This window comes from Procambarus clarkii, chromosome 32 (genome assembly GCF_040958095.1).
Source record: "Procambarus clarkii isolate CNS0578487 chromosome 32, FALCON_Pclarkii_2.0, whole genome shotgun sequence".
Lineage (NCBI taxonomy): Eukaryota > Metazoa > Arthropoda > Malacostraca > Decapoda > Cambaridae > Procambarus > Procambarus clarkii.
Genome location: NC_091181.1, coordinates 28,493,129 through 28,516,158, shown reverse-complemented (window position 1 = coordinate 28,516,158; position 23,030 = coordinate 28,493,129). Strand labels below are relative to the sequence as shown.

Here is a 23,030-nt window from a genome sequence, read left to right as displayed (position 1 = left end):
TTGTAGAGCATACTGTTGACGTTATGCTCTTCGTATATTGTCATTACCTTACATATCCCATGTGCATGGGAAATAGGCTTACAGGTTCCGGAAGATGAGAGGAAATGTCAACACTGTGGAGAAATGCCCGACAGACTACTGGAACATTATCTAACACAGTGCACTGTTACAACCATAACAGACCACTGGAACATTATGTAACACAGTGCACTGTTACAACCATAACAGACCACTGGAACATTATGTAACACAGTGCACTGTTACAACCATAACAGACCACTGGAACATTATGTAACACAGTGCACTGTTACAACCATAACAGACCACTGGAACATTATGTAACACAGTGCACTGTTACAACCATAACAGACCACTGGAACATTATGTAACACAGTGCACTGTTACAACCATAACAGACCACTGGAACATTATGTAACACAGTGCACTGTTACAACCATAACAGACCACTGGAACATTATCTAACACAGTGCACAGTTACAACCACAACAGACCACTGGAACATTATCTAACACAGTGCACAGTTACAACCACAACAGACCACTGGAACATTATCTAACACAGTGCACAGTTACAACCATAACAGACCACTGGAACATTATCTAACACAGTGCACAGTTACAACCATAACAGACCACTGGAACATTATCTAACACAGTGCACAGTTACAACCATAACAGACCACTGGAACATTATCTAACACAGTGCACAGTTACAAACCCATTAAGGTTTCAACTTAGATTCAACAGAGCCGAAGATGTTGTTAAACACATATGGCAAAATCTTACTGAAGCGACCTTACGAGTCATAAATACTCATACTCCGCCCAAGTAAAACAGAAACAAGCAACACTTAGTGGGCCAGCCAGAGGCTTAGGGCCCACGCAGGAATATCCCTGCAAAAAAAAAAATTACCTTACACTTGCTGGTGTTGAAATCCAGAGGCCTTTCCCCCGAATCATCTCTGCAGCATGTTTAAGTCATCTTTGAGTGTTGTACAATTCTCATCTGTCCCAACTCTTCTCATAAATGTTGTATTGTCTATAAATGTTGACACATTTGGAACTTGGAACTACGTCCGTTTGTCTACGGAACTACGTGGAACTACGTAGACGTGGAACTGCGTCTACGTCTAGTTTGGTCATTATCATAAATGAGAAATAGTATGAGTCGCTATACCGCCCCTTCTTGAGGTTATCTTGAGATGATTTCGGGGCTTTAGTGTCCCCGCGGCCCGGTCCTCGACCAGGCCTCCACCCCCAGGAAGCAGCCCGTGACAGCTGACTAACACCCAGGTACCTATTTTACTGCTAGGTAACAGGGGCATTCAGGGTGAAAAAAACTTTGCCCATTTGTTTCTGCGGGAATCGAACCCGCGCCACAGAATTACGAGTCCTGCGCGCTATCCACCAGGCTACGAGGCCCCATTGAGGAACTCCGCTTGTTACAATACACGTTCACTCTCATTTCTTTCCTCCCACTGGGATTCTGACTCCTGTCTGTCAGGTACTCTCTCGCGATTTCAATGTTCTTCAAGTTACTCCATTCTGCGTGTGTGTGTGTGCTTGTGAATGTGCATGCGTGTGTATTTACTATTTGTTTTTACTATTTGCGTCTGCAGGATCAAGGTATTAGCTCTTGGACCCCGCCTTTCTAACTAATCTATTTTTCTTCTATTATATCTACTACATATATTTCTCTCTCTAATACACACACACACACACACAAACAGGAAGCAGCCCGTAGCAGCTGTCTAACTCCCAGGTACCTATTTACTGCTAGGTGAACAGGGGAAACCAGAGTGAAAAAAACTCTGCCGATTTGTTTCCGTCTCGGCCGGGAATCGAACTCGGGCCTTGGGACTACGACTCCCGAGCGCTGTCCACTCATAAGGCCTGGTCGAGGACCGGGCCGCGGTACGCTAAGACCTGTAATCATCTCAATGTAAGGTAAGGTAGCCGCTGTCTCTGCCTCTCTCTCGGGGGAGAGAGATAGATGTGTGTGTATGTATGCACGTGTGTGTATGTATGCACGTGTGTGTATGTATGCAAGTGTGTGTGTATATGCACGTGTGTGTATATGCACGTGTGTGTATATGCACGTGTGTGTATATGCACGTGTGTGTGTGTACTCACCTAGTTGTGCTTGCGGGGGTTGAGCTCTGGCTCTTTGGTCCCGCCTCTCAACTGTCAATCAACTGGTGTACAGGTTCCTGAGCCTATTGGGCTCTATCATATCTACACTTGAAACTGTGTATGGAGTCAGCCTCCACCACATCACTGCCTAATGCATTCCATTTGTCAACCACTCTGACACTAAAAAAGTTCTTTCTAATATCTCTGTGGCTTATTTGGGCACTCAGTTTCCACCTGTGTCCCCTTGTGCGTGTGCCCCTTGTGTTAAATAGACTGTCTTTATCTACCCTATCAATTCCCTTGAGAATCTTGAATGTGGTGATCATGTCCCCCCTAACTCTTCTGTCTTCCAGCGAAGTGAGGTTTAATTCCCGTAGCCTCTCCTTGTAGCTCATACCTCTCAGCTCGGATACTAGTCTGGTGGCAAACCTTTGAACCTTTTCCAGTTTAGTCTTATCCTTGACTAGATATGGACTCCATGCTGGGGCTGCATACTCCAGGATTGGCCTGACATATGTGGTATACAAAGTTCTGAATGATTTCTTACACAAGTTTCTGAATGCCGTTCTTATGTTGGCCAGCCTGGCATATGCCGCTGATGTTATCCTCTTGATATGGGCTGCAGGAGACAGGTCTGGCGTGATATCAACCCCCAAGTCTTTTTCTCTCTCTGACTCTTGAAGAATTTCATCTCCCAAATGATACCTTGTATCTGGCCTCCTGCTCCCTACACCTATCTTCATTACATTACATTTGCTTGCGTTAAACTCTAACAATCATTTGTTCGACCATTCCTTCAGCTTGTCTAGGTATTCTTGAAGCCTCAAGCTGTCCTTCTCTGTCTTAATCCTTCTCATAATTTTGGCGTCGTCAGCAAACATTGAGAGAAATGAGTCTATACCCTCCGGGAGATCGTGTGCGTATATATGCAAGTGTGTGTATATGCCAGAAGCAACATCGACAATGAGCTAGATCGCCTAACAAAAGAACAGGAGAGAGAGAAATCGCCTCTCTCCGCCCACTGTCACCTGTGCCAACCACAAGGAGGAGGAGGAGGAGAAGGAGGAGGAGGAGGAGGAAGTAAATGAGGAGAAAAAGTAGTGCATATATTCACTTGTTATCCCCTTCCTTCCCTCCCTCCCCGCCTCCAAAAATCCTACATCTATTACTCCCCCTCACCTCCAACCCCTCCTCCTCCCTCCCCCCTCCCATCAAGGTGAAGTCCACAATTAGCGTGGCCCTCAAGGCTGTCTCTCCTGCCCCCGGGAGCCAGTCTCCGGCCACACCTCACCAACACAAACAGTCAGTCATCACAGGTATTCTCACTCAACAATACACCATGACACTCCAATTTACATATATATATATATATATATATATATATATATATATATATATATATATATATATATATATATATATAATATGATGATTCTAGCAGGAATCTTGTGTATCTTTCTGGTGGGCATCTTTACTTGTGGAGAAAGTCGAGAAAATTAACTCTTTAAGGTCCTTTTTATGGGTTTATTACGGCCTGGGGCCCAGAGATAGAGAGGTTTCGTTGAGCTTGTCACCATTTTCAAAGGCAGTTATGGAGTGAACAGGAGTTAGAGGGCGTAGTAGAATATATTATGAAGAACGATGGAAGAGATGAGAGATAAAGTTTGTGTGTGTGTGAGAGAGAGGGAGAGAGAGAGAGAGAGAGAGAGAGAGAGAGAGAGAGAGAGAGAGAGAGAGAGAGAGAGAGAGGGGAATGAGAACTACCTGCAATAACAAGTAGAGAGTGAGAAGAAGATTGGGAGATATGATAAATCTTCCTCCCCCCCCCCCCCCACCCAAGAGCCAGGAACACACCTCCACACACCTCTGGAATGTGTCACGCTGGCCTTAGGCCGGATGCCTTATCATTTTTTTTTTTTTTACGATGCCGTCTTGAAAGATCCTGAAGGTGTAGTTTACGATGGCCAGGCTTGAAGAGGATCCCGGAGCACCAACCGAAGGATCTGCGATTCCCTGATTATCTTGAATTGCTGAAGGTTGTCAGTTTTCTTTGTTGCAACACTATGACTATTTAAAGAAGTGAGGATAATTTAGCATATTAAAAATTGTTCAATTTCAGTCAAACTTTATTTACTTGTTGTATATAAGAAGGGCTCCAACTGGTCCAAGTTTCAGCATTACAGCATAAATAAAAAGGGAGAAAAAAATAAAAAAACTTATTATTCAACGATTTGTTAACATTTTCAAAATGAATTTTAAAACAATTTTAAAACAATTTTAAAACAATTTTAAAAGTTTCAACTGATATCATTTCTATGATATTCAGGTATCACATTAGCATATAATAAAGGATTTGTCCTGAGATTATTTTGAAAAGTATATTTAGTGCAATAATACAAGTGTTCAAACTTTACATAAAAAAATATGCAAACAATGATGTTTATAATTATTTATAAAATCAATAAATAGACTTAGGAATAAAAGGTTTAAGTAATATTGTAGAGGCATAAACGCTACATATAAGATGTAAGTTTCATGTAAATTGATTAATAAATAAAAGAGAAAATTCATCATATGTTACTTGGAAAAATAATTAAGGGTTTCTTAAAATAATTTAAGTAAAAGATTCTGCCACCTGTGGCTGAGGTTGACACCGACCAATTTCATTTAAAATTGACACTCTTACAGACTGACATACGTTCTACAAGGTGCATAAGTTTCATGGAAATCATCCCAACCAAAATATAGAGTAAGAGTAATAAGTTGACCAGACCACACACTAGAAATTGAAGGGACGACGACGTTTCGGTCCGTCCTGGACCATTCTCAAGTCGATTGGAGCACCATTCTCACAATCGACTTGAGAATGGTCCAGGACGGACCGAAACGTCGTCGTCCCTTCAATTTCTAGTGTGTGGTCTGGTCAACATACTTCAGCCACGTTATTGTGACTCCTCGCCTGCAAGAGTAATAAGTTTCCTGCCCGAAACGCTGAGCGTACTAGTGGCTTTACAAGAGTGTAATTACTGTACTATGCTATGTATTCTCACAAACCCAATGCCCCCTTCTAGCATATAAATAAATAAATAAATAAATAACAAAAATCTAAAAACAAAATAAAAATCTACTCTTTGTAACTACTTTTTTTGGATAAAACTAATTATTAAAATTCTTTATTATATGCTATTGTGATAACCGAGTCATCTTCTTATCTTGAGGTTATCTTGAGATGATTTCGGGGCTTTAGTGTCCCCGCGGCCCGGTCCTCGACCAGGCCTCCACCCCCAGGAAGCAGCCCGTGACAGCTGACTAACACCCAGGTACCTATTTTACTGCTAAGTAACAGGGGCATTCAGGGTGAAAGAAACTTTGCCCATTTGTTTTTACCTCGTGCGGGAATCGACGTCATGTCATAGACATGACTTCAGTTGACACTTGTGTTTGATGTTAATTTTTGGAGCGTTTTGGAAAATTTTGGCACATAATTAGTTTTTATCTCCCTTCCTCTTAACGCTACGATGCTGAGACTTGGACCAGTTGAAGCACTTTTCATATACAACTAGTCAAAAAAGTTTGATTGAAGTCGAACCAGTTTTTATTTATTGCATATTTTAAAGTTTTTGAAGCCATGAGTTTCATATTGTGGGCGTGCGGGTGTGGGGCGGGGCCGTAGGAAAGGACAAAGGGGGGGAAGGGGGAGGGGGAAGGGGGAGGGGGAAGGGGGAGGGGGAAGGGGGAGGGGGAAGGGGGAGGGGGAAGGGGGAGGGGGAAGGGGGGGGAGGGGGGAAGTGGGGGGTATGAATAGCGTGGGTATAATTGGAAGGGGATGTGCTTGGGAGTGTGGAGAAGACATGTGTAATGAGAGAGGGTGGGGGGAGAAAGGGGGTGTGTGTTGGGGGAAGGAGAGGGCAGGTGTTGGGGGTGGGGGTGGGGGTGGGCGGGGGTGGGGGGGTGGGATTGTTCTTGGGCTCGTTATATAAGGAGACCAAGAGGCGAGGAGGGGGGGGGGGCACAATAGCCGGGCTGATCACAGTAGCTGCCCGCCCCATAATGCCCACCGTGTAGCGAGCAACCCACCCCACAACCACCACCCTCACTACACTACCATCACCTCTGCTACCTTCACCACCTCTACCCACTCCGTCCTCATAAACAAACGTACGAGTCCATTCAATGTATGTGGAATGGACTTCGACACGTCTAACCACTTGGGCCAGACGGTAGAGCGACGGTCTCGTTGCATGCAGGTCGGCGTTCAATCCCCGACCGTCCAAGTGATTAGGCAACATTCCTTACCCCCCCTCCCCCGTCCCATCCCATATCCTTATCCTGATCCCTTCCCTGTGCTATATAGTCGTAATGGCTTGGCGCTTTCCCCTGATGATTTTCTTGCCTTTTATTAATGAAAAACGGTTTACACACAACCCGTCCTCAGACCAAGTCCATTCCATCCAGCGGTCGACCCTAAAGACACATTCATAAATTTTAACATGTTCAGTCAAAACAGGAATTTTCTCAAATATAAATTAATATTATATAATAACGTTCTGTAGATATTTAGGCATTGGTTAGGTTAGGTGTTTAGGTTCTGTTGGCGATTATTTGTATTTGTAGTACGTGGGTGAAGCATTTACAGCGTTGTGGTTCGAACAACAGTCGTCAGTGAAACACTTGTTCCGGATATGTTCGAACGAAATAAGTTGTGAGTCGTGTGTAAACCGTTTTTCATTTATAAACAGCTGGGGTTTGGCGGGTGGATGGAATGTACTTTTGGGTCTATGTTTGGAGGACGGGCTGCCTCACATCACCCCGTCCTCCAAACAAAGACCCAAACGTGATTCCATCCACCCGCCAAACCCGCTGCTCGCCATAATCGCCAAATCTTTGACGCCAAATTTTCTCACGTGCGAACCGAAATTTTGGGAACATATTATTTCGTGAATTTGAAGTATATGAAGAACCTTTCAGATTATTAAAACTCACACTAGAGCGGCAAAATCCAAGGATATCCTCAGAGTGGTTATCGTAAGTCAGGTATTGTTGTTGTTGTTTAAGATTCGCTACTCGGAACAAAAAGTTCCAAGTAGCACGGGCTATGGTGAGCCCGTAGTGGACTTACCTGGCACAGGAGCGGGGCTGAAACTTGCAAGTCAGGTAAGATTGAATGATTTATATAGATTGATTGATTGATGAACATTAAGCCACCCAAGAGGTGGCACGGGCATGAATAGCCCGTAAGTGGTGGCCCTTTTGAGCCATTACCAGTATCAAGAGATGATACTGGAGATCTGTGGAGGTGCGACTGCATCCTGCGTGACGGGAGATGTCTCCCAGACCAAATGGTGACCAAATGGGATTTATATAGTTTAGTGACGGAATTTTATAGTTAGAGGTTGTTATACCCTGTTGATAGTTGGGATCATTTGTGTCAATTAGCCTTTAAGTGTAATCCTCGCTGCCATATACCGCCACACAATTTAAAGCAGCAGTTTTTACCATCTTCTTGAGGTTATATTGAGATGATTTCGGGGCTTTGGTGTCCCTGCGGCCCGGTCCTCGACCAGGCCTCCACCCCCAGGAAGCAGCCCGTGACAGCTGACTAACACCCAGGTACCTATTTTACTGCTAGGTAACAGGGGGCATAGGGTGAAAGAAACTCTGCCTATTGTTTCTCGCCTGCGCCTGGGAGCGAACCCGGGACCACAGGATCACAAGTCCAGCGTGTTGTCCGCTCGGCCGACCGGCTTCCTTCAGCAAAAGAGTAAAACACCACATCGGAATTTTGTGTGTTTGTTCACATCATATTTCAACTACAAGTTTTTTTTTTAAGTTTCCCCCAATACATTACAGCGTCAAATATATTAATCGTTTTACTAGGCTAAAATACAATAAAATAAAATAAAATTAGACATTCCTTAATTAATTCATAATCTCTCATGAGCAATACAGTTACATAGGTCAGAAAATCTTATCATAGTCCCTGTATTGCTCTTATCTTATCTGGGAGCCGGTGGCTGAGCGGAAAGAACACTGGACTTGTGATCCTGTGGTCCCGGGTTCGAGCCCGGGCGCCGGCGAGAAACAATGGGCAGAGTTTCTTTCACCCTGATGCTTCTGTTAGCTAGCAGTAAATAGGTACCTGGGAGTTAGTCAGCTGTCACGGGCTGCTTCCTGGGGGTGGATGCCTGGTCGAGGACTGGACCGCGGGGACACTAAGCCCCGAAATCATTTAAGATAACCTAACCTACCCTCAAGATAGCCCCCTGGTCTATGATACTGTTGTTTAGATAACCCAATCTCTCTGCGGCGTCTCAGGTATTGGTGTTTTCTCGATTTGTTTGAGTACACAGATGTGTGTGTGTGTGTGTGTGTGTGTATGTGTGTGTGTGTGTATGTGTGTGTGTGTGTATGTGTGTGTGTGTGTATGTGTGTGTGTGTGTATGTGTGTGTGTGTGTATGTGTGTGTGTGTGTATGTGTGTGTGTGTGTGTGTGTGTGTGTGTGTGGGTGTGTGTGTGTGTGTGTGTATATGAGTGTGTGTGAATGCCTGCCTGTTGGTTTAGGTGTCTGTCAGTCATTATTACTGGCAGTCTGTCATTGAAGGTGGTGGCTGCCGAAGCACACAAGCGAGCATGGAGGGTCCTTGCTATTGTCACTGGCGACGGAGCGCCTGACGAAGGAGAGAGAGAGAGAGAGAGAGAGAGAGAGAGAGAGAGAGAGAGAGAGAGAGAGAGAGAGAGAGAGAGAGAGAGAGAGAGAGAGAGAGAGAGAGAAAGTCAAGTGGTCGTGAGAGTCTCCAGCTCGCTCAGAATAGGCACAAGTGACCTCTCCACGGCCCATTCTCTGCCTCTTTTTCCGGATTTTGCTTCGCTCCTGCTTCCCCTTACCTTGCCTCTCTCTCTCTCTCTCTCTCTCTCTCTCTCTCTCTCTCTCTCTCTCTCTCTCTCTCTCTCTCTCTCTCTCTCTCTCTCTCTCTCTCTCTCTCTCTCCCCTCCTCTCCTCTACCTCCGACCAAACAGCCATATACTCTTCTCTCCCTGAATCTCTTCGACTTTTACTCTTGTCTCTGCTCGGCTTCCCCTCGACGTCTCCTCCTCAAGGTCTCCTCGACCTCTCACACCTGCCTCTCCACCGCTCCTCGACCTCTCCCATGCCCCTCGATCTGGGACCCGACCTTCTGCTTGCTATACCCAGCCTCCGCAGGTCACCCTTGACAACAAAGAAAAGAACAGCTCTGGGTCGGCGAACAGTTAATCGGTCCTTGATGAACAATGTCAAGCAGATGCAGCCTCCCTCAGCTCGCCCCTGTCAATCACGCCAGCAAATGGCAGAGCTTAGACCACCTGGATGGAAAGGGGGGGGGGGGGGGAGGGGGAGGGGTGACTTGGCTTCGTCTGTCTCAGTACCCTTTATTTTGTACGTTGTGGCTTATCACCTGAGCGGGCCATGATTCTTACTCCTCGGCCTTGCTTTAAGGAAGTCTGGACTCCTCGGCCTTGGTTTAAGGAAGCCTTGACTCCTCGGCCTTGCTTTAAGGAAGTCTGGACTCCTCGGCCTTGGTTTAAGGAAGCCTTGACTCCTCGGCCTTGCTTTAAGGAAGTCTGGACTCCTCGGCCTTGGTTTAAGGAAGCCTGGACTCCTCGGCCTTGCTTTAAGGAAGCCTGGACTCCTCGGCCTTGCTTTAAGGAAGCCTCGACTCTTCGGTCTTGCTTTAAGGAAGCCTGGACTCCTCGGCCTTGCTTTAAGGAAGCCTCGACTGTTCAGTCTTGCTTTAAGGAAGCCTGGACTCCTCGGCCTTGCTTTAAGGAAGCCTGGACTCCTCGGTCTTGCTTTAAGGAAGCCTCGACTCTTCGGTCTTGCTTTAAGGAAGCCTGGACTCCTCGGCCTTGCTTTAAGGAAGCCTGGACTCCTCGGTCTTGCTTTAAGGAAGCCTCGACTCCTCGGTCTTGCTTTAAGGAAGTCTGGACTCCTCGGCCTTGGTTTAAGGAAGCCTCGACTCCTCGGCCTTGCTTTAAGGAAGCCTCGACTCCTCGGTCTTGCTTTAAGGAAGCCTCGACTCCTCGGTCTTGCTTTAAGGAAGCCTCGACTCTTCGGTCTTGCTTTAAGGAAGTCTGGACTCCTCGGTCTTGCTTTAAGGAAGCCTGGACTCCTCGGCCTTGCTTTAAGGAAGCCTCGACTCTTCGGTCTTGCTTTAAGGAAGCCTGGACTCCTCGGTCTTGCTTTAAGGAAGCCTGGACTCCTCGGTCTTGCTTTAAGGAAGCCTCGACTCCTCGGTCTTGCTTTAAGGAAGTCTGGACTCCTCGGCCTTGGTTTAAGGAAGCCTCGACTCCTCGGTCTTGCTTTAAGGAAGCCTGGACTCCTCGGTCTTGCTTTAAGGAAGCCTCGACTCCTCGGTCTTGGTTTAAGGAAGCCTCGACTCCTCGGTCTTGCTTTAAGGAAGTCTGGACTCCTCGGCCTTGGTTTAAGGAAGCCTCGACTCTTCGGCCTTGCTTTAAGGAAGCCTGGACTCCTCGGTCTTGCTTTAAGGAAGCCTCGACTCCTCGGTCTTGCTTTAAGGAAGTCTGGACTCCTCGGCCTTGGTTTAAGGAAGCCTCGACTCCTCGGCCTTGGTTTAAGGAAGCCTCGACTCCTCGGTCTTGCTTTAAGGAAGCCTCGACTCCTCGGCCTTGGTTTAAGGAAGCCTCGACTCCTCGGTCTTGCTTTAAGGAAGTCTGGACTCCTCGGCCTTGGTTTAAGGAAGCCTCGACTCCTCGGCCTTGGTTTAAGGAAGCCTCGACTCCTCGGTCTTGCTTTAAGGAAGCCTCGACTCCTCGGCCTTGGTTTAAGGAAGCCTCGACTCCTCGGTCTTGCTTTAAGGAAGTCTGGACTCCTCGGCCTTGGTTTAAGGAAGCCTCGACTCCTCGGTCTTGCTTTAAGGAAGCCTGGACTCCTCGGTCTTGCTTTAAGGAAGCCTCGACTCCTCGGCCTTGGTTTAAGGAAGCCTCGACTCCTCGGTCTTGCTTTAAGGAAGTCTGGACTCCTCGGCCTTGGTTTAAGGAAGCCTCGACTCTTCGGCCTTGCTTTAAGGAAGCCTGGACTCCTCGGTCTTGCTTTAAGGAAGCCTCGACTCCTCGGCCTTGGTTTAAGGAAGCCTCGACTCCTCGGCCTTGCTTTAAGGAAGCCTCGACTCCTCGGCCTTGGTTTAAGGAAGCCTCGACTCCTCGGTCTTGCTTTAAGGAAGTCTGGACTCCTCGGCCTTGGTTTAAGGAAGCCTCGACTCCTCGGTCTTGCTTTAAGGAAGCCTGGACTCCTCGGTCTTGCTTTAAGGAAGCCTCGACTCCTCGGCCTTGGTTTAAGGAAGCCTCGACTCCTCGGTCTTGCTTTAAGGAAGTCTGGACTCCTCGGCCTTGGTTTAAGGAAGCCTCGACTCTTCGGCCTTGCTTTAAGGAAGCCTGGACTCCTCGGTCTTGCTTTAAGGAAGCCTCGACTCCTCGGCCTTGGTTTAAGGAAGCCTCGACTCCTCGGCCTTGGTTTAAGGAAGCCTCGACTCCTCGGCCTTGGTTTAAGGAAGCCTTGACTCCTCGGCCTTGGTTTAAGGAAGCCTCGACTCCTCGGCCTTGCTTTAAGGAAGCCTCGACTCCTCGGTCTCTTTTTGTTGTTGGTCTTCTGTTAGCGATCTATTGTGGTGATCTACTCAGCACTCTACTGTTATGGTCTGCTGTTGATGATCTACTTGAAGAACAAGTAGTTGCCCATATCAAGGCATTGATATGGGCGTGGAGAACGATATGGGCGTGGTGCGGCGGCATATACAGGAAAAGTCAAAATGAATTCTCCTAATGCCTGAACAGCTTGTTCGTTCACAGGGTAACTTAATCACCCAACGGCTCTTACACACGTGTGCAAGTTTGGGTAAACAGCTTCTAGCTGGCCGCAGCCGTAGGCGGGTGGCGGCGGGAGCTGTTGGTGCAACCCGTCCTCTTAAAAATAACGTCACTTTTGGCTCGTATGCGTGTATCTGAGATTGTGGAGCTCAGGTACACAAACTCGTGAACTGCCTCCAGCACCTAGTCTGCGATGTTTATACAGGGTAGCTCATTGACGTCGTGTCCCATCACCTGTGTGTTCTTCAGGCTGATTGTCAGGCCGAATGCTGAGCTGGCTGTGACAAAGCGGTTGAGTAGCTGCTGCAGGCCTTCTGTTGCGTGTGTTTTGATCACTGCGTCGGCCAAGAGGAAGTCCCTGGGGATTCTCATCTGCATTTTCGTCTTTGCTCGGAGTCTGGATAGATTTAAGAGCTTTTTATCAGATCTTGCACGAAGATAGCTGCCATCTGTGGTTGTTCCAAAGGCATGCTTGACGAGGATCACGAAGCAGATGCCGAACAGGGTTGGAGCAAGGACGCACCCTTGTTTAATACCACTGTTGATGTTCAATGGTTCAGAAGTTGAGCCGTCGTACTCGACTGTTCCCTTCATGTCCTTGTGGAACGATTGTATCATGCTCAGTAGGATGGGTGGACAGCCAATTTTGACCAAGATCTTGAAGACTCCGTCCCTGCTCACGAGGTCGAAGGCCTTTGTAAGGTCAATGAAGGCGATGTACAAGGCTTCTCTCTGCTCCCTGCACTTTTCTTGAAGCTGTCTCAGGGAGAACACCATGTCAGTGGTTGACATCTCGGCTCTGAAACCACACTGTGATTCGAGGTACACTCTTTCAGCAAGAATCTGGAGCCAGACCAAGACGACCCTGGCGAAGAGTTTGCCACCGACGTTGAAGAGGGAGATGCTGCGATAGTTTTTGCGATCTCTTCTGTAACGTTTATTTTTGTAGAGAGTGATGATGTTCGTATATCTCATATTTTGTAGCACCGAGCCCTCTCCCTTCAGCACTGGCACAGAAGTTCATGAAGCTCAGTTTTAAGTGTTCCTCGAGCGCACTTGAGAACTTCAGGTGGAATGCCATCGTCTCCTGGGGCCTTCCCTGAGGAAAGTGAATCCAGTGCTTTTTCAACTGCTTCCATGATCGGTTCAAGGTCACATTCTTCCATGGTGGGCAGGCACTCGATTGCATCCAGGGCCTCTACGCTGACCAAGTTCTCTCTGGAGTAGAGTTCGGAGTAATGTTCCACCCAGCGATTCATCTGCTGATCACCGTCTTTAATGATTTCTCCAGTGGCTGACTTCAGAGGAGCCGTCCTGTTTTGAGTAAGGCCCATTGTCTGTTTGAGCCCTTCGTACATGCCTCTTATGCTGCTGACGGTGGCCGCGATCTGGATGCGGCCACCAGAGTTGGAGCCAGTAATCGTTAGCACTGCGCCTTGCAGCTTGTTGAACTCTACTGCGGGCAGTACAGAGGGCCTGTAGGTTCCTTTCTGAGGGCAGGTTCTTGTAGGATGAGAGAGCTCGTCTCTTTTTCTCTACGAGGGGTAACAGTTCCTCTGCACTGGACTCAACCACTTTCTGCTGACTTGTTCTGCCTCTTACCGAAGGTGGACATGGCGGTGTTGAAAATAGTGCCCCTGAGATGTGACCACCTCTCACTTGCGCTTTCGCAGGATGGTACAGGAAGGGCGTTTTCCAGTGCAGCAGTGAACTCTTCCACCTTGTGAGGATCATGGGTGATGTTTATGTTAATGCGTGGTCTTCCCTCCTTTGCTCTGTGGATTTTTCGGGGTTGGAACTTTACATTGCAAACGACAAGTGAGTGGCTGGTGTCACTATCTGCGCTCTGGAAACTGCGGGTCAGTTTGAGGCTTCTCAGATTGCTATGCCCCATAAGCACCAGGTCAAGTTGGTGCCAATATTTAGACCTAGGGGTGTCTCCAGGAAACCTTATGCTGGGGCTTGGTGTCGAAGAAGGAATTGATGACACAGAGATCGTGTCAACAGCAGAACTCCAGGAAGCTCTGCCCATTCTCATTCATCTTCCCAAATTCAAAGTGGCTTAGGCAGGAAAGCCAAGAGCTATGATAAGAATGAATTCTTGCATTGAAGTCTCTCCTAACTCTGAGAGTTAGGCCGAGATTGTCATCGAACTCGTCCTTCACTTCGGTAAAGATCAGTGTTGGTGCGTAGGCACTGATGAGGCTGACCATTCCTGTTGCTGTGTGAAGCTGAAGTTTGAGGGTCCTTCCAGACCTTTACGTGGGCGGTACTATGGACCCTAACAACGTGTTCCTGACGGCGAAGACAATGTCATGCTCCCTTACCTCTTCTGGTGGTTTGCTCTGCCAGAACAATATAAACTCCCTTTCCCGTATGCTCCTGGTCGCGAGCAGACGAGTCTACTGCAGGGCGACTATGTCCATCTAGAGCCTGTGTAGTTTATTGTTGATCACAGCTGTCTTGCGGGCGTTGTTCACTTCCAGTAACTCTTCCGAGAGACCCGGTGTCATGGTCCTTACATTCCACGTGCTCAGTTTGAGAATGTGGTTGGCTGGTTGGCTCTGTATTTTTTTTTTTTTTGCCTGGTGCATGGTTGACGATTGGCTTGTTAGATTGTGGCCTAAGCCGCACCACTCAGTGGAGCAGGCGGACCGTGGCGAGACAGCACCTTATTGGCTGGGGGCTGCCCAGCTTGAGGCGGGCAGTAGCTGTCCAATGAAATCGGGTAATTTCTCCCACCGACGGAAGCAACCCCTGGCGCCTCACTCTACGCCAATTGAGTAGTAGGCTTATCACCGATAAGTGTCCCTTCAATTATTGAGCCAACTCCAAGGCGACGCTGGAGTGTCATCTCCAGGGCACAGGCCGGGGCAGTAGTTGTGGAGAAACGGCTGTTGCCCATGCAACAGCTCCACCCTCTCCACGCCACCGATGCGGGGCCAAGGGAAGAGCAGGCGCCGATACGCTTGGAACCAGTGTCGTCGCAGGAGTTGCCGGAATGTAGCTCTTAACAGTTGAAGACTGCCTAAGGGAATCCGACTCCGGGTTTTTCCTCGGGGCTGACTCCAGAAGCCTTTTCCATGAGTGGATTTAGCCGCAAGTCAGCGGAAGTTTGAATTCGAGGTGTTCCTTTCCCTAGATGAGCTGCCTTCCCAGGCTGACGAGTCCCATCTGCCCGAAGCAACTGGTTTTAAGGCACCAGAGACCCGGCTTTGCCCCTTCTCCTGTTGGAAGAAGCAGTTCCTCCGGGCCTAGAGGCTAGGAGGAACCTAGCCAGTACGTGCTGACCACGAGCTGGACTTTGTTGTCAGAGGCTATTTGAAACGCACGCCATCAGAGGCACTTTACAGGCTGTGGAAGCTTGTCTCCACAACCCCAACCTCCCGGCTATGGCAACCTTAGAACCATATATATATATATATATATATATATATATATATATATATATATATATATATATATATATATATATATATATATATATATATATATATATATTGTGACGATAATCTCTTTCAAGAGAGATTGAGCTTGCTGTTCCCTATATCATTCACGTCATTCTACAAGTACAAGATGCTATATTGAAGATACGTCCACCAGTATCACAAAACGTTTTGCCCAGGAAGCAAAGCGTACCTTGCACCACCAGACACGCCGGCTCTCCACCCGCCGTCAACGAGCAAACTACCCATTCTCCGCCTGCCTGCTCCTGATTGGCTGGTGTATCGCCGACAGCACCTGCACCTGCACTCACACCCTCTACCTGAGTCAACGTCTGGACCAGCTCACGCAGTCCTCCTCAGAATATCTTTGTGCTCTTAGAAGTTGACATCTCTCTCTGGTAGACTAAGCCCTGGCTGTCGTGTACTAAGGGAGGTGGCAGCTCTAGCCAATATTCTCAGCACCTGATTATTATTATTATTGTCTTGCACTTTATTTTGTTTTAGAGTAAATTTCACATCTATTAATTATTCATGTTGTTTTGTTTGTTGACTTGTTTTGAATTTTACGTAAGCCAAGGGATTGTCTTTGTTCATGTCTTGTTTTCTAAAGTAATTAAAATTTCATTGTTTATATTTTGTGTTTCGTGTGTCTTCCCATTACCTTACCACAGACAAACAGGCAAGCAGTCTCTTTTTTTTCCTGTAAGTGTGACAAGGCATTGCCACCTGCCATTGGAGGACTGCCGAACATCAACACTCCAACACTTTACCGTCACAATATATCTAACACAGAGCTTTGAACAAACATGAAGAAAACTATGGAAAGTGTGTGAGTGGGTGTGGGAGTGCGTGGGCGTGTATGAGGGCTTGCCGGCCTCCCATGCCAACCCGCCCCCCCCCCCCCACCACCCCTATAACCGGCATACACCAGCAGCTGCACAACAGGCTTCGCCGCCACAGAAAACTGGAAAAATCGTAGAGCATTGCGAGCCCTGGAGGAGGAGGAGGTCCCCCTCCAGGCCGCCCCGGCGAAGGGCACTCCACAGGGCGGCACAATGGGACCAAATTGCCGCCCTTGCACTCCCTTGCTCCTCTAATAGTTTTCTTTGACCCTGAACCTATTGACTTCGCGGCTTATGAGGGCCAGGGGAGAGCCCTCTCTACCCCCTCCCCTCTTTAGCAACTGCTTCTCTGGCTCTGCCTCCTTGCTCTCTGTCTCGCGTCCTCTCTTCGGCTTGTTCTGTGCTCCCTCCCTCTCTCTCTCTCTCTCTCTCTCTCTCTCTCTCTCTCTTTCCGTCAAATTAAAAAAAGACCAATAAAAGGCAAGCTTATGATTGTGTGTGTGGAGCGAGGGGGGGGGGAGAAATGATTGCAGGGCAGGGGTGTAGGATGTCTAGGATTGGAAGACAGAGGTTTAGGATGAATGTGATTGGAAGACAGGGGTTTAGGATGACTGGGATTGGAGGACATTGATGTAGGATGACTGGGATTACAGGGCAAGGGTGTAGGATGTCTAGGATTGGAGGGCAAGGGTGTAGAAATACTGGGATTGCAGGGGAGAGGCGTAGAATGTTTGGGATTGGAAGGCAAGGGTGTAGGAATACTGGGATTACAGGGCAAGGGATGTAGGATGTCTGGAATAGGAGGTCATTTCAGACATAAATAAGAGGCCCTGATATAGACACAGCTACCCATGAGACACGCACGCACGCACACACACACACACACACACACACACACACACACACACACACACACACACACACACACACACACACACATACACACACACACACACACACACACACACACACACACACACACACACACACACATAAATGGACAAACAAATGGCTACTAAAGTTAAACTCAAGCTAGTGTAAGGTAATGAAATTAGGAAGAGGAAATAGGAGGCCAGACACTGGATACCGAATGGGAGATGAAGTCGTTCACGATACGGACAGAGAGAAAGATCTAGGAGTTGATATGACGCCAAACTTGTCTCCTGGAAACCTACATTAAAAGAATAACATCGGCGGCGTATGCGAGGCTGGCTAACATCAGAACCGCCTTCAGAAACCTGTGTAAGGAATCTTTCAGAACCTTGTATACCACATATGTAAGGCCTACATATGTATACTACGTATGTAAGACCAATTCTGGAGTATGCAGCTCCAGCATGGAGCCCGTTCCTTGTCAAACACAAGACGAAGCTGGAAAATGTTCAGAGGTATGACTAGGCTAGTCCCAGAACTAAAAGGCATGAGTTACAAGGAAAGGCTGTGGGAACTGCACCTCACGTCGCTGGAAGACAGAAGAACCCGGGGAGACATGATCACCAAATACAAAATTTTCAGGGGAATTGACAGGGTAGACAAGTGTGGATTCTTTAACACGGGTGGTATACGCACAAGGGGACACAGGTGGAAACTGAGTACCCAAATTAGCCACAGGGACGCCAGAAAGAACTTTTTCATTGTCAGAGTAGTTAGTAAATGGAATGTACTAGAAAGTGATGTGGTGGAGGCAGACTCCATACACAGTTTCAAATGTAGATATGATAGAGCCCAGTAGGCTCAGGAACCTGTACACCTGTTGATTGACGGTTGAGAGGCGGGACCAAAGAGCCAGAGCTCAACCCCCGCAAGCATAACTAGGTGAGTACAACTAGGTGAACACACACCACCTAAAAGAAACACATTAGGTAATTGGAAAATGTTAAAAAATTTGCGACGAAGCTAGTCCCAGTCTATCCCATGCGAAGGATGGGATATGAAGAGCGACTGAAGGAACTGAACCTGACGACGTTACATAAAAGGAAGGTGCGTTAGAAAAAAAGTAAAAAAGGGAGATATGATAGCTACATACAAAATACTTAGGGGGGGGGATTGACAGAGTGGAAATAGACGAAATGTTCACGAGGAGTACCAACAGAACAAGGGGGACATGGGTGGAGGCTGGAAACGCAGATAAGTCACAGAGATGTTAGGAAGTTTTCTTTTAGCGTGAGAGTAGTGGAAAAATGGAATGCACTTAAGGAGCACATTGTGGAAGCAAACTCTATTCATAGCTTACTTGGTATGATAGAGAAGTAGGACAGGAGTCATTGCTTTAAGCAACCGGCGGCTAGAAAGGCGGGATCCAAGAACCAACGCTCGATCCTGCAAGCACAAATAGATGAGTAGAAACAAGTGAGTACACACACACACACACACAAGACCCAATATAATATTTTGGGCGGGAACACGGAGCCCATTTAATGGACGAGCGTTGAAACCGTGATCCAGACGGGGCTGCAGGCGCACAAGGGCGGGTGTGGGCCCCCGCGAAGTACCCTCAGCGCCTCACTCAAGGGTCCTCGTGGAGGGCCATGTGGTAGCCCAGTTGGGAGGCGGCATTTGGTCCGTGTTGAAGAATCGATCACAGTTCGCTGGACGGAGTTGAGAGCAAATATTGGTTCCCGGCCCTTCAAGACACTATTAAATGCTCCTTTTTTTTCTTCTTTGTTGGTATTCAGTTAGGTTCACTACGACTGCCACTTGTTACTTGATGCCTCTATTTTACTCTTTTTCGTATAAGAAAATTTAGCTTACGATATCTACATGGTTTATGTGTTGCACTTATGTAGTTGTGTTCACCTATTTGTGCCTGTGGTGGTGGTGGGGGCGGGGTTGATCTTAAGGTATAGGTTCCCGCCTTATCATATTGCTCTGTACGCTTGAACGTGTATAGAGGAGAACACTTGAGCTGGAAAGTATGATGATATATCTTTTAGTGTCGGACATAACTGCGAGAAGGCTGTTAGAGGCATCATAAGATCTTTATGATCATAGAGAAAGTATACTTCTAGTATTATCTTGAGATTATTTTGAGATTATTTCGGGGGCCTTAGCGTCCCCGCGGCTCGGTCCTCGACCAGGCCTCCTTTTTGTTATACACCCCCAGGAAGCAGCCCGTAACAGGTGTCTAGCTCCCAGGTACCTATTTACTGCTAGGTAACAGGGGTATCAGGGTGATAGAAACATTTTACCCATTTGTTTCCGCCTCCACCGGGGGATCGAACCCGGAACCTCAGGACTACGAATCCGAAGCGCTGTCCACTCAGCTGTTAGGCGCCCTCTTAATACTGAACATAGTTCAGACCTAAAAGCAACTGTGATTAGATATACACCAAGAGGTGAGTGTATGTACATCTCTGAGTGTACATGTGCCCTGTACATGTACACCCAGCACATGTACATGTGCTGGGTTAAGACAGCTGCCCGCCCCAGCCGTCTTACCAACCACCAAGTACACTATAATCCTAAACATAGGTCAGAATTAGTGTAAAGTCTCGGTGAATACTCCCCGAGAACCCAGGTCCACCGGCCCTCAGTCCTCAGGTCCACCGGCGCTCAGTCCTCAGGTCCACCGGCCCTCAGTCCTCAGGTCCACCGGCCCTCAGTCCTCAGGTCCACCGGCCCTCAGTCCTCAGGTCCACCGGCCCTCAGTCCTCAGGTCCACCGGCCCTCAGTCCACAAGTCCACCGGCCCTCAGTCCTCAGGTCCACCGGCCCTCAGTCCTCAGGTCCACCGGCCCTCAGTCCTCAGGTCCACCGGCCCTCAGTCCTCAGGTCCACCGGCCCTCAGTCCTCAGGTCCACCGGCCCTCAGTCCTCAGGTCCACCGGCCCTCAGTCCTCAGGTCCACCGGCCCTCAGTCCTCAGGTCCACCGGCCCTCAGTCCTCAGGTCCACCGGCCCTCAGTCCTCAGGTCCACCGGCCCTCAGTCCTCAAGTACACCGGCCCTCAGTCCTCAGGTCCACCGGCGCTCAGTCCTCAGGTCCACCGGCCCTCAGTCCTCAGGTCCACCGGCCCTCAGTCCTCAGGTCCACCGGCCCTCAGTCCTCAGGTCCACCGGCCCTCAGTCCTCAGGTCCACCGGCCCTCAGTCCTCAGGTCCACCGGCGCTCAGTCCTCAGGTCCACCGGCGCTCAGTCCTCAGGTCCACCGGCCCTCAGTCCTCAGGTCCACCGGCCCTCAGTCCTCAGGTCCACCGGCCCTCAGTCCTCAGGTCCACCGGCCCTCAGTCCTCAGGTCCACCGGCGCTCAGTCCTCAGGTCCACCGGCCCTCAGTCCTCAGGTCCACCGGCCCTCAGTCCACAGGTCCACCGGCGCTCAGTCCACAGGTCCACCGGCCCTCAGTCCTCAGGTCCACCGGCGCTCAGTCCTCAGGTCCACCGACGCTCAGTCCTCAGGTCCACCGGCCCTCAGTCCTCAGGTCCACCGGCCCTCAGTCCTCAGGTCCACCGGCCCTCAGTCCTCAGGTCCACCGGCCCTCAGTCCTCAGGTCCACCGGCCCTCAGTCCTCAGGTCCACCGGCGCTCAGTCCTCAGGTCCACCGGCCCTCAGTCCTCAGGTCCACCGGCCCTCAGTCCACAGGTCCACCGGCGCTCAGTCCACAGGTCCACCGGCCCTCAGTCCTCAGGTCCACCGGCCCTCAGTCCTCAGGTCCACCGGCCCTCAGTCCTCAGGTCCACCGGCGCTCAGTCCTCAGGTCCACCGGCCCTCAGTCCTCAGGTCCACCGGCCCTCAGTCCACAGGTCCACCGGCCCTCAGTCCTCAGGTCCACCGGCCCTCAGTCCTCAGGTCCACCGGCCCTCAGTCCACAGGTCCACCGGCCCTCAGTCCTCAGGTCCACCGGCCCTCAGTCCACAGGTCCACCGGCGCTCAGTCCACAGGTCCACCGGCCCTCAGTCCTCAGGTCCACCGGCCCTTAGTCCACAGGTCCACCGGCCCTCAGTCCTCAGGTCCACCGGCCCTCAGTCCACAGGTCCACCGGCGCTCAGTCCACAGGTCCACCGGCGCTCAGTCCACAGGTCCACCGGCCCTCAGTCCTCAGGTCCACCGGCCCTCAGTCCACAGGTCCACCGGCGCTCAGTCCACAGGTCCACCGGCCCTCAGTCCTCAGGTCCACCGGTCCTCAGTCCACAGGTCCACCGGCCCTCAGTCCACAGGTCCACCGGCCCTCAGTCCACAGGTCCACCGGCCCTCAGTCCACAGGTCCACCGGCCCTCAGTCCTCAGGTCCACCGGCCCTCAGTCCACAGGTCCACCGGCCCTCAGTCCTCAGGTCCACCGGCCCTCAGTCCACAGGTCCACCGGCCCTCAGTCCTCAGGTCCACCGGCCAGGAGCCGCCAGGCTGCTAGCGCTACTAGCAATAAACATCTCTCCTACTTCTCTTATTGAGCATTTATGGTTTGGCTTATCCCTTCAGCCACTCCCATCGTCTCAAGCGATTGGGCACTCGGTAGCATTCGCCTGGAGGCGATTTGACGTCACTCATAAAATTCAGACGTTCCTCCGCTTCTTCGGAGACGTCACTCGACGCGAGAGACGTAAGGTGATCCTTCTACCTGGGCTCTAGGAGACTCGAACCTTAGACCCTGACTAGGCTATGAGTAGGCTTAATAAGGAAAGTGAAACTCTGGTGGTTGTTTACCATATTGGAAAAAAAAATCTTGGAGAAGTGGGATTGAGGAGGGGGGGGGGAGGGTGGTGCGGGATGGGGTGCGGGGGGTGACAGACATGATGCTGCCCTCACCACCACCTCTACACACACACGTAGGGGCCTCGTAGCCTGGTGGATAGCGCGCAGGATTCGTAATTCTGTGGCGCGGGTTCGATTCCCGCACGAGGCAGAAACAATTGGGCAAAGTTTCTTTCACCCTAAGTGCCCCTATTACCTAGCAATAAATAGGTACCTGGGAGTTAGTCAGCTGTCACGGACTGCTTCCTGGGGTGTGTGTGTGTGTGTGGTGTGGAAAAAAAAAAAAGTAGTTAGTAAACAGTTGATTGACAGTTGAGAGGCGGGCCGAAAGAGCAGAACTCAACCCCCGTAAAAACACAACTAGTAAGCACACACACACACACACACACACACACACACACACACACACACACACACACACACACACACACACACACACACACACACACACACACATCAACTGTCCTGTGGTCCAGTGGTAAAGTGTGTAAATCATATTCTTGGAGTGGCGAGTTCCAACCCGGATTAAGTAATATACAACATGTTTAGGAGCCTGGTAGCCTGGTGGATAGCGAGCAGCACTCGTAATTCTGTGGCGCGGGTTCGATTCCCGCGATTTCCGAAAGTTTCTTTCACCCTGAATGCCCCTGTTGCCCCCCTAGCAGTAAATAGGTACTTGGGAGTTAGTCAGCTGTCACGGGCTGCTTCCTGGGTTGTGTGTGTGTGTGGTGTGGAAAAAAAAGTAGTTAGTAAACAGTTGATTGACAGTTGAGAGGCGGGCCGAAAGAGCAAAGCTCATCCCCCGCAAACACAACTAGGTGAATACAACTAGATGAATACAACAAGGTGAATACAACTAGGTGAATATAACTAGATGAATACAACTAGGTGAATACAACAAGGTGAATACAACTAGGTGAATACAACTAGGTGAATACAACAAGGTGAATACAACTAGGTGAATACAACTAGGTGAATACAACTAGGTGAATACAACTAGGTGAATACAACTAGGTGAATACAACTAGGTGAATACAACAAGGTG

The 23,030-nt window shown here is 49.2% G+C and overlaps 1 protein-coding gene across 1 annotated transcript; it reads left to right on the top strand.

Moving 5' to 3' along the window:
* The first annotated feature begins 18,225 nt into the window (after window positions 1-18,225).
* On the top strand, window positions 18,226-21,684 carry LOC123750778 (uncharacterized). Its single transcript, XM_069334871.1, has 2 exons — window positions 18,226-18,282; window positions 19,813-21,684. The coding sequence occupies exons 1-2, from the start codon at window positions 18,226-18,228 to the stop codon at window positions 21,682-21,684; spliced, it is 1,929 nt and encodes a 642-aa protein (XP_069190972.1).
* Window positions 21,685-23,030: the final 1,346 nt, after the last annotated feature.